Source organism: Entelurus aequoreus, linkage group LG06 (genome assembly GCF_033978785.1).
Source record: "Entelurus aequoreus isolate RoL-2023_Sb linkage group LG06, RoL_Eaeq_v1.1, whole genome shotgun sequence".
In the NCBI taxonomy this organism is placed as follows: domain Eukaryota; kingdom Metazoa; phylum Chordata; class Actinopteri; order Syngnathiformes; family Syngnathidae; genus Entelurus; species Entelurus aequoreus.
In genome coordinates, this window is record NC_084736.1 from 54,033,167 (window position 1) to 54,045,426 (window position 12,260).

General features: G+C 34.1%; 1 protein-coding gene across 7 annotated transcripts in view; it reads right to left on the minus strand.

Annotated features, from left to right (window-relative positions):
* Positions 1-688: 688 nt before the first annotated feature.
* The window catches only part of arb2a (ARB2 cotranscriptional regulator A), a 450,847-nt gene continuing 439,275 nt past the window's right edge, over positions 689-12,260 (minus strand). For 4 of the 7 annotated variants that reach the window (XM_062050998.1, XM_062050997.1, XM_062050996.1 and 1 more), the window contains exon 11: positions 693-2,128. In XM_062050998.1, the coding sequence (XP_061906982.1) occupies positions 1,971-2,128 (158 nt within the window). In that variant the 3' untranslated portion in view covers positions 693-1,970. Of the gene's footprint in view, positions 2,129-12,260 lie in introns of all 7 variants that reach the window. The other 3 variants (XM_062051001.1, XM_062050995.1, XM_062051000.1) reach the window with 2 other exon arrangements.

The following is a 12,260-nucleotide window of genomic DNA, read 5'->3' on the forward strand; positions in this document are numbered from 1 at the left end:
TATAGTGTATATATATATATATATATATATATATATATATATATATATATATATATATACATATATATATATATATATATATATATATATATATATATATATATATATATATATATATATATATATATATATATATATATATATATATATATATATATATAGAGTTTTTAGTACTTGATGTACTGAAGTTAATACAACTATATATATAATATTGAGGTTTATTGACCTAATTGGACTAGAGCAAATGATTCAGCCTGGCAGACAAACTTGAGGGGCTTAATTTGCCCAAAAGCATGACCAAAAATGAATAATAAAAACATGCTTCACTTTTTTATTTCTTTTAAATTAGTTAATTTTGAGCCACATTCAGGAAATGGTTACAAATGTTCAAAATAAAAACATTTGACTTGTGCTGCAAACATAAAAACTTCAGTTTTATAAATATACAATCTACAGAAAACGTGATGTATAAAACAGTTTATTTGCATTTGATTGGTTTATATTCTTCAACTTCGTCATAAAGTACACAACAACGATACAAACTTTTTTTTAAATAGTTTGCAGTAGCTTTTATTCCACAATTAAGGAATTTTCATAAAATACATAAATGATGAAAGTGTAGGCAGGTATTTTTTTTCCCACTGCACACACAAATATGTTCATGTGAAAATTGGCTGAAAAAAATCATTTTATTTATCATCAGGCTTTGCTTTTTTTCATCATTGGTTTATTAAAAAAAAAAAAAAAGAGCCTTGTTTGTTCCCTCAAGGCAACAATGAACAAATGATAAAATGGTGGAAGAATGAGCACATTTTGCGTGAAAAGCCACAAAGATGAGCAACGGTATCTGGAAAGCAAATTCATATCAAATCAAATAATATGCAAGACTCGTTTTTTTATTGATCTTTTTATTTTATTTTACTGAAAGCAGGAGAGATGGGAATCAAATTAAAAGGAAATTAGGCCTTGCAACCATCAGCCACACTTGTCTCATTACAGCATGGAGATAATCCTCAAAAGCATGAACACACACACACACACACACACACACACACACACACACACACACACACACACACACACACACACACACACACACACACACACACACACACACACACACACACACACACACACACACACACACACACACACACACACACACACACACACACACACACACACACACACACACACACACACACACACGGGAGGGAGAAAGAGGATTTCACAGTTAAAAGTTAAACAATAGTGACGATCAGAATAAGGGAAGTCCACAATTAAAAAGGAGGTATGGTAAGATTTAGCCATGGCTAACGTCGAGACACTTGTGAAATGTCTTCTGTTAAGCCTTGACTGGTTTAAAATACTTAAAAAAAATAAAAAAATTATCGTGTTTGTGTCACACAGTCAGATTATGTGCGGCTGAGCGCGGCGTTGTCACATCTAAGAACAAATGTACTTTTCTCCGACATCATTCAGGCTTAGAATAATATCCAGATCTTGCATTTCCTGACGCGCGTCATCCATTGAGCTGCCTTGTGGCTCCTGTTTTAACAAAATATCACTAAAATCCATTTGATGCTCCATTTTTAAGTGATTTCAAATACGCTCGCCGGAAAGATTCCGAGCGCTTTGTTTGATTCGTCCGAGATATGGAGAGGAGAGGAATGCATAGGTGTTCGAAATGTATCTCGGTAAATGAGTTTTAAAGTTGAAAGAGTCATTACAATCTTTTAAAAAAAAAGTATGGTCATGCATATATGGGACGTGAAAATAAAAATTCCATGCTAACAGTCAGAAAAGGTGTACCACAAGGCACTGTGCCAGGCACCCTGTTGGTAGCACAGCCCAATCACGTCCGCACATTTTGCAGCCATCTTGACGTGATTGTGGCGTTTACATGCTGACCCAAGACTACTAAGGGGGGAGAGGGGAGGGGGGGGGGGGTATTATTATTATTTTTTTTTTTACAAATCCTGATGTTTGCTTTTGAGGGCGCTGCTGCGTGTGCTGACAATGTTGGTGGACATCTCCTCCTCGTCCTCTTTCACCTTCAGGACCTCGCAGAAGAACCTGAAGATGGAGTCGAAACTCATCCAGGAGGTCAACTCATGTCTTTCAGTGCCTAGAACAAAACATAAAACAGCAGGGCTGTGAATCTTTGGGCGCCACACGATTCGATTCGATTTGAAAGGGTTAAGATTTGATTCAGAATCTATTCAAAATCAATATTCTGTGTAATAACATTGGGTGCCAGTTCTATGATGAACTACATTCCTTCATAAAATAGATAAACAGCTCTTTTACATTGCTTTATTACTTAAAAGAAAACTGGTTTTGTTTGATAAAATTCTACCCACACATTTAATAAAGTCAAATACAAAAAAGGTAACAAGAGAAGTATCCAACACTTCTCTTTTCTAAAGTAAATCTGTACAGCAGATATAGATAATCTACATCCAAGTTATCCAGTTTCCTCAAAATTGTATCCAAAACAAAAATGATTTTATCCTCAAATGACATAAAAATGTGCTACTGAAAAATGTGAGCACAATAGTTGGTTAAAATCGTCATCATTAAAAGTCAAATAAGTGTACTTTGCATGACAAAACCAAAACTGATGTCAGCTAAATGCATTTGTGCCGGTGTCCAAACATTTTTGCACCAAAGGCCGCATAATAAAAAGTAAAATTATATTTTGATATTATTTTATTGTGTAATAAAATGCTACAAACAAACATATATTACATAGATGGCATCTATCTAAAAACAAAACGTGTGTTATAGTTATACTATCATTTACAGACCAAAGATTTAGGTTAGTTGTCCAATAAAATGTTGTCCAAAAAAACCCTGCAGAATAAAAAAAATTAAAAAGAGCAAAACGACATAATGCAATGAGAAAAAGCTGACATTTTGATACTTATAACCATTTGTCACGTATAACAAGTATTGATATACAAAATCTGTAGCATTTATTTTTTATAAAATACAAAATATCCAAATGTTCCATGCATACTTAAACGTAAAACATTTTTAAATAAAATGTTAAACTTTTTTGTCATTACATTACGTCTTTTTGCTCCTATATTTCTGAACATTTTTACTGTTTATTTTTCCGACAACGTGTTGCAGCCCAACATAATTGTAGCTACGGGCCGCAAATGACCCCGGAGTCACACTTTTGTTGCTAGCATACATTTTTAATGTTTTTCCCCTCCTTTGATTTGCATATTGAATATTTTATTCAAACAAATGTGAGGATATGTTAGCGTCTACAGTTTGTACGTAATCAGTTGTTTGTCAATTAATATCTTTTCAAACATGTGTGTAGCAAAACTGTTCATCAATCAATCCAAATTTTATTTATACAACACTTTTTATACACTGACAAGCTGCAACACAGGGAGGTTTACAATAATTTTAAAAGAAAAAGAAAAACTAAATGCACGCAGACACAGTACATTAACAATAACAAGACATGGCATGGCAATTAGGATTGAAAACCCCCCAAAAAACGCCACCTTTGAGGCATCCACACTGGAGAATACCTAAACATTAAACTAATCTTAACGATAATAAAAATAAATAAATAGATAAATATATAAATATATATATAAATATATATATATATATATATATACAAACCCCGTTTCCATATGAGTTGGGAAATTGTGTTAGATGTAAATTTAAAAGGAATACAATGATTTGCAAATTTTTTTCAACCCATATTCAGTTGAATATGCTACAAAGACAACATATTTGATGTTCAAACTGATAAACATTTTTTTTCAGCGCAAATAATCATTAACTTTAGAATTTGATGCCAGCAACACGTGACAAAGAAGTTGGGAAAGGTGGCAATAAATACTGACAAAGTTGAGGAATGCTCATCAAACACTTATTTGGAACATCCCACAGGTGAACAGGCAAATTGGGAACAGGTGGGTGCCATGATTGGGTATAAAAGTAGATTCCATGAAATGCTCAGTCATTCACAAACAAGGATGGGGCGAGGGTCACCACTTTGTCAACAAATGCGTGAGCAAATTGTTGAACAGTTTAAGAAAAACTTTTCTCAACCAGCTATTGCAAGGAATTTGGGGATTTCACCATCTACGGTCCTTAATATCATCAAAGGGTTCAGAGAATCTGGAGAAATCCCTGCACGTAAGCAGCTAAGCCCGTCACCTTGGATCCCTCAGGCTGTACTGCATCAACAAGCGACATCAGTGTGTAAAGAATATCACCACATGGGCTCAGGAACACTTCAGAAACCCAGTGTCAGTAACTACAGTTGGTCGCTACATCTGTAAGTGCAAGTTAAAACTCTCCTATGCAAGACGAAAACCGTTTATCAACAACACCCAGAAACGCTGTCGGCTTCGCTGGGCCTGAGCTCATCTAAGATGGACTGATACAAAGTGGAAAAGTGTTCTGTGTTCTGACGAGTCCACATTTCAAATTGTTTTTGGAAACTGTGGACGTTGTGTCCTCCGGACCAAAGAGGAAAAGAACCATCCGGATTGTTATAAGCGCAAAGTTGAAAAGCCAGCATCTGTGATGGTATGGGGGTGTATTAGTGCCCAAGACATGGGTAACTTACACATCTGTGAAGGCGCCATTAATGCTGAAAGGTACATACAGGTTTTGGAGCAACATATGTTGCCATCCAAGCAACGTTACCATGGACGCCCCTGCTTATTTCAGCAAGACAATGCCAAGCCACGTGTTACATCAACGTGGCTTCATAGTTAAAGAGTGCGGGTACTAGACTGGCCTGCCTGTAGTCCAGACCTGTCTCCCATTGAAAATGTGTGGCGCATTATGAAGCCTAAAATACCACAACGGAGACCCCCGGACTGTTGAACAACTTAAGCTGTACATCAAGCAAGAATGGGAAAGAATTTCACCTGAGAAGCTTAAAAAATGTGTCTCCTCAGTTCCCAAACGTTTACTGAGTGTTGTTAAAAGGAAAGGCCATGTAACACAGTGGTGAACATGCCCTTTCCCAACTACTTTGGCACGTGTTGCAGCCATGAAATTCTAAGTTAATTATTATTTGCAAAAAAAAAAAAAGTTTATGAGTTTGAACATCAAATATCTTGTCTTTGTAGTGCATTCAATTGAATATGGGTTGAAAACGATTTGCAAATCATTGTATTCCGTTTATATTTACATCTAACACAACTTACCAACTCATATGGAAACGAGGTTTGTATACATATATATATATATATATATGTATATATATATATATATATATATATATTTTTTTTTAAATTTTTTATATATATATATATATATATATATAATATTATATATTATATTATTTTGAAAGTTAGAGAATGTGTTTTATCATTATTTTTCAACAAATATCACATGTCAAATTAAAGTGCATTATTACACAATTTAAAATATTACATGTCCAATTAGAAACAACTAACAAAGAAATGTTAACGTTTTTGTGAAATGATCTTACTTTCTCAGACAGTTTTTCTTTGTATTTATTGCCTTATTGCTAGCTAAACTCATGGTGTCCATTAGACTTAGACTTAGACTTCCTTTTTATTGTCATTCAAATTTGAACTTTACAGCACAGATAAGAACGGATTTTCGTTACATAAGCTCATGGTAGTGCAGGATTAAAAAGCAATAAGGTGCATATATAAATAAATAAATATATATAAATAATATATAAATATATATATAAAATATTACTTGTTTTAAAATATTTTAATACAAACTGTGGTCCTGCTCTCATGTTCATGCTCAAATGTATTTCAATGTTATGTGCATATTAAGAAAAAAGTCAAAGTCAACATAAAATGTTTTGTTTATTTCAACAATTTTCCCTAAAAGACGCACTGAAGCTCTAAAGTTAGTTTTATTCGATTACTCGATTAATCAATAGATAAGTCGATGACTAAAATAATCGAATTGTTTTTAAACTGCAAGCTCTATAAACTTGAAAGTGTTATAAGATGTAATCTAATATCATACTTTGTATAGTGAAGTAGTATGTACCTTAAGGAGATCAGCACCAGGTGTGGAGAATTATTACAGCGCTTCTTTTCCTCAAGCAAAATAAGCCAAAAAAATTGGAGTGTTCAGATTGTCTGAGAAGACATTTTTCATCTCATCCAAGAAAACTTTATGCTCTTGTCGGCTCCAAAGTATTCATCCACTCCAGAAGAGACACGAATGGTTTCGCTCTATTTTGGCTTTTAGAGTATACAAAAATCAAAGTGATTATTTGAAATAATGAATTATTATCAATAATCTGAATACAAAGTTGAACTCAATTAACAAATCTTAACTGCAGAATGACCCAACAACCATGAAATGTCTCTTGCAATGCATTTTGGGCACTTTGTCCAAGTATGTTCAGTGCATATATACTGTGATTAATCGTAATTAATACTGAGCAACCCTGTGATTAATCTGATTAAACATTCTAATCATTTGACAGCAGTGAAAAACCAAAGTCTTTCAGATTCTAAGATATTGGTGTGTTGTTACAGAACCAATAGTTCCAAATAGTCAAAAGGGTAAACAAGACTTTCTCAAAGCTCTCCTCTGGCCTATGAGAGTCATGGCCGCCTATGACCCGGTGGTCCGAGGGGACAGGCCTAATATGTTATCCAAGCAGACAGCTGACAGTCAAGCTGCCTGGCCTTCTTTCCATTTCAAGCCTTCCAACAAAAAGTACAAAGGATGCACTAAGCGAAGCCAGTGGAGCGCTAGTTCTTCATTCTCAAGAGTCGTGATTGAGAGAAGTAGCTGAGGGGAGTATCAGGTGGGCTGGTTGGTGGCAGGGTTAGCTGGTTCCCAAGTTAGGGTCAGACTGCATCTTGAAATCTGGTACACGCACCTGAGGTTCCTCTTGCTTATGTTTCTTTGAAGCTGGTGATTAATGCAACAGGAACCATAGCCCGTCCACCATGAAGATGCTCGAGTTTGAGTCTAAGACCCAACTTGGTTCATATCTAACTCTACAAACAAAGGAAATAGACAATTGTTTTTTTTTTCAATTGATTTGGGTTTTTGAAGTGTGTTAAAAGTGGCCAGCGTTTGTTTGTGTGAGGCTGTAAAGTGTTTTGTGTCCATTTTGTGTTAAGCTGTTAGCATAATGTTACATAAACAAACATTCCATTTCCCTCTTGATTGGAACAAAAACTGTAAAATGATGATTAGGGGTGCTGGAAAAAAAAAATCTTATTCAATATGATTCTAAATCAATCCTAATTTCCAAGATACAATTAAAAAAAAATAAAGTTTTTTAGGCCATTTTAGTGCCAAACAATGCCAAACTATTAATCAATTTTTTTTATAGCGTTAACATGTGCTCAATGTTTCATTACCATTATTGCTATGTTGTCCATTACCATTGATGATGGATGCATGGTATTGTTTATTCTTCCTACATTGTTGCTACAACTTATTGTTACAGTGTTGTAATGTCTCGATACCAGTATTTTGGTACCGGTATCGGTACCAAAATATACTTTTCGGTACTTTTCGATACTTTTTAAAATAACCACAACAAATTGCATTGTTGGCTTTATTTTAACAAAAAATCTTACAGTACATTAAACATATGTTTATTATTGCAAGCTTGTCCTTAAATAAAATAGTGAACATACTAGACAACTTGTCTTTTATTAGTAAGTAAGCAAACAAAGACTCCTAATTTAGCTGCTGACGTATGCAGTAACATATTGTGTCATTTTCCATTCTATTATTTTGTCCAAATTATTAAGGACAAGAGGTAGAAAATGGATTATTAATATACTTGTTCATTTACTGTTAATATCTGCTTACTTTCTCTTTTAACATGTTCTATCTACACTTATGTTAAAATGTAATAATCACTAATTCTTCTGTTGTTTCATACTTTACATTAGTTTTGGATGATACCACAAATTAATCCGATACCAAGTGGTTACAGGATCATACATTGGTCATATTCAAACTCCTCATGTGTCCAGGGACGTATTTCCTGAGAATATAAACATAAAAAAAACAAAAACGAAAGAAGATGTTGTGATGCCAAAAAATATCGACGTAATCATAGTAGTATCGACTAGATACATTCATGTACTTGGTATCATTACAGTGGATGTTAGGTGTGGATCCACCAAAGACATTTGTTTACATTTTGACGCCGATGAGCTACAGTGTGTAGTGAAGCATGTTTAGCTATTCCTCGTCTTGCAGTGATAATGTACTTGTAAGAAACATACTTTATTTGTGGCCATGGAGGCGAGGATTAGTGATTTAGAACTAGCTAAAACACTGCCAACTGGGGCTGGACTTTAGCCGCTAGCTAGCTAGCCATGTCTTAAAGCACCTCTTCCTGAGGGCATTTCAGTGTTATAACTCGTTGTGGCTTGTGCAGTCCTTTGAGACACTCGTGATTTAGGGCTATATAAATAATTTTTGATTGATTGATTGATTGAACTTCACCTTTATCGTCAGTTTTTAATAAATGAATAAATGAAAAAATGAATGAAATGAAGAGGAGCTTCTGCGATTTGTAATCTGTTTTGAAAAGGTTTTGTCATCATTTCTATAGCAACGCGTCAAGAATCCGTTTGAATCGAGAATCGTGTTGACTGGAGAATCAAGTTGGATTCCAGAATCGTGTTAAATCGAATCGTTGCCTCAAACATTGGAATAGAATTGTTTCACATCCCAAATGTCTACTTATCAAACAATCATTTCTACCTATCATGATTAATTAGGAGTTAACTTTGGACAAAAAAATGGATTAATCGCAATTTAAATTTTAAATAGTTTGAAAGCCCTAAATATAACATAGTGCAACACAATTTAACATAAAATAGTTAGGATATTTTGGCTTTCTTAATAAATACAATTAAAATATTAAGTTGCAACTGTTGTTAAGTTTTTGTGGCAACATTTTTACAGCCATTTTTTTGTAATTATAATTAGGGGTGCTGTTAATTTTTTAAATGTTTTATCCAGATCCAAATTGTGATTCTTTTAATTCCGATTCCAATCCAATTCATCATTTTCCAAAATGGATTTACTGTCAATTCTGGACTATAAACCGCTACATTTTCCTAGGTTTTGAACCCTTCGTCTTCTAAAACGCTGCGGCTAATTTAGGGATTATTCTTTGCTGACGGTCATAATGCAAATAGTTTTTGTTTTTTTTAAAACAAGCAAACAGACTGAATAAGTGTATTAATGTTTGTGCTATGTCGTCATCTTTTGGACGAGTTTGCTCACTGCAGTTGCCCCTTTGTTTAGACTGAGCTATTAACCAGAAGTACAATTGCTGTTCGGTCTTCTAGCCGTCCATAGCGTTTCTACTCGTATGGATTCTTCATGCTTGGTGGTGGCCTGAGGGGCCGTGGGCGCAAATTGGCAGTCACGCTTCCGTCAGTCTACCCCAGGGCAGCTATGGCCACAAATGTAGCTTACCCCCATCAAAGTGAGAATGTGGAGTGAATGAATGATGACATCTCTGACTTTGAGTGTTTAGTAAAATCCATTGTTATTATTATTATTATTATTATTATTTATCACTCCAAGCAACGTTTGCAAGTTTTATAAGATAACTAAAACAATTCTTACTTACTAAACCGTCTCATGTGTGACGTCTATAAAAGTGTTTTTATGCATATTTGTACGTGCTGTCGTAATGTAATTAAACTAGCGTCGTTAGCATCAGCTAATATGCTAACTTGTTTATGAGTGTCTTGGTTAGTTTTATGGCTGTCATAATGTAATGAAACTAGCATTGTTAGCATTAGCTAAAATGCTAACTTGTTTACAAGTGTCTTGGTTAGTTTTATAGCTGTCGTAATGTAATGAAACTAGTGTTGTTAGCATTTACGAGTGTCTTCGTTAGTATTATCAACTTACAATGGAAATCTTTCGGTATTTTTTCAGTTTCGCAAAATCGCGAAACGTCACCGTGGAGTTTTTGAGTCTGTTTAGCTGATTGGAGAGCTAGCTTCCGCAGCTTTTGTTTTATTTTGATCATCTGTTTTACTACAGTGTTACAGGCACAGTTTCGAAACAATTAAGGTACATAACTAAATATTTATAAAATATTTCTGTATAAATAACAACGTGTGATGTATAATATTGAAACTGTATACATGTTCGAAATAGACTGTATGTATCTGCGGCTTATGGTTTGGTGTGACTAATATATGGACACATATTTTTTTCTTCTAAAACTTAGTTTGGAGCATCTTATATGCCGGTGCGCTCTATAGTCCGGAAAATAAGTTAATAAAAACAAATTTAAAAATACATATTTTAGAGCATTTCCGTGCCTACTCGCTGTACGTCATCAGTTGTGATCTATGACAGCTTTTGAAAAAGTTTATTATTATTTTTATACCAAAGAATCTGGAATCTGTTTGAATCGAATTGTCACCCCAAACATCGGAATCGAATGGAATTGTAAGTTGTTTCACATCCCTACTATCTGTGGTACACTTACCGAATATGATAACAACATATTCTACCTATCAGCGATTAATCACAATGAATTAATTAATTAAATGTGATGAATCAAAATGATGATTTTTACTCCTTAGACAGCATTACATATAGCATAACAAAACGCAACTAAACATAGTAGAGTGTCAATAGCATTAGCTAATTTGCTATCTTGTTTATGAATGTCTTTGTTAGTTTTATGCATTCTTTTGGTATTGTTTCAATTTCGTAAAATCACCAAACGTCACCGTGGAGTTATTGAGTCTATTTAGCTGATTGGAGAGCTAGCTTCCGCAGCTGGTATTTTTATACCAAAAGAATCGGGAATTTGTTTGAATCGAATCGTCACCCCAAACATCGGAAACAAATGGAATTGTAAGTTGTTTCACATCTCTACTGTCTATCGGTCTATGTGATTAATCAAAATTATGACTTTTATATAATATATAACATAACAAAAAAGCAACTAAACATAGTAGAGCGTTGTTAGCATTAGCTAATATGCTAACTTGTTTTACGAGTGTCTTGGCTAGTTTTATGGAATCTTTTGGTATTGTTTCAGTTTTGTAAAATCACCAAACGGGTTATGCTTGTAGAGCGCTTTTCTACCTTCAAAGTACTCAAAGCGCTTTGACACTATTTCCACATTCACCCATTCACACACACATTCACACTCTGATGGCGGGAGCTGCCATGCAAGGCGCTAACCATGACCCATCAGGAGCAAGGGTGAAGTGTCTTGCTCAAGGACATAGTAGAGCATCGTTAGCATTAGCTAACATGCTAACTTGTTTACGAGTGTCTTGGTTAGTTTTATGGAATCTTTTGGTATTGTTTCAGCTTTGTAAAATCACCAAACGTCACAAAAACAGTCTACCTATCTGCAATTATGCACAAATAATTAAAACAATTAAATGTGATTAATCAAAATTAAAGTTTTTACTCCTTAGACTGCCTTAAATATAACATAACAAAACGCAACTAAACATAGTAGAGCGTCGTTAGCGTTAGCTAATATGCTAACTTGTTTTACGAGTGTCTTGGTTAGTTTTTTGCATTCTTTTGGTATTGTTTCAGTTTCGTAAAATCACCAAACATCACAAAAACAGTCTACCAATCTGCAATTAATCACGATTAATTACAATAATTAAATGTGATTAATCAAAATGACCATTTTTACTCCTTAGACAGCCTTAAATGTAACATAACAAAATACAACTAAACATAGTAGAGCCTCGTTAGCATTAGCTAATATGCTAACTTGTTTTACGAGTGTCTTGGTTAGTTTTTTGCATTCTTTTGGTATTGTTTTAGTTTCGTAAAATCACCAAACCTCACAAAAACAGTCTACCTATCTGCGATTAATTAAAATAATTAAATGTGATTAATCAAAATGACCATTTTTACTCCTTAGACCGCCTTAAATCTAACATAACAAAATGCAACTAAACATAGTATAGAGCAGATATTTGGCGTTGGCATTCTTAACAGATGCAATTAAAATATTAAGTTGTAATTGCTGTAATGTTTTTGTGGCAACATGTTTTGGATTCTTAAATTTTTTTGTTGATTTACTGTGGGGGATTTTTGCATGCATTCTGTTTTTTCACGGATAAAAATGTCTCAGAAAAAAAAAAAAAAAAAAAAAGCTCAGTACTAATTAACTTTTTGTTCCCTGATAAACAGTCATGCGAACTCGTCCACCTGCAGGCAGGAAACTCAAGCCGCTTAGCTACTAACAGGTAACTGGACTTGAAGAGAGTCATTTTTTT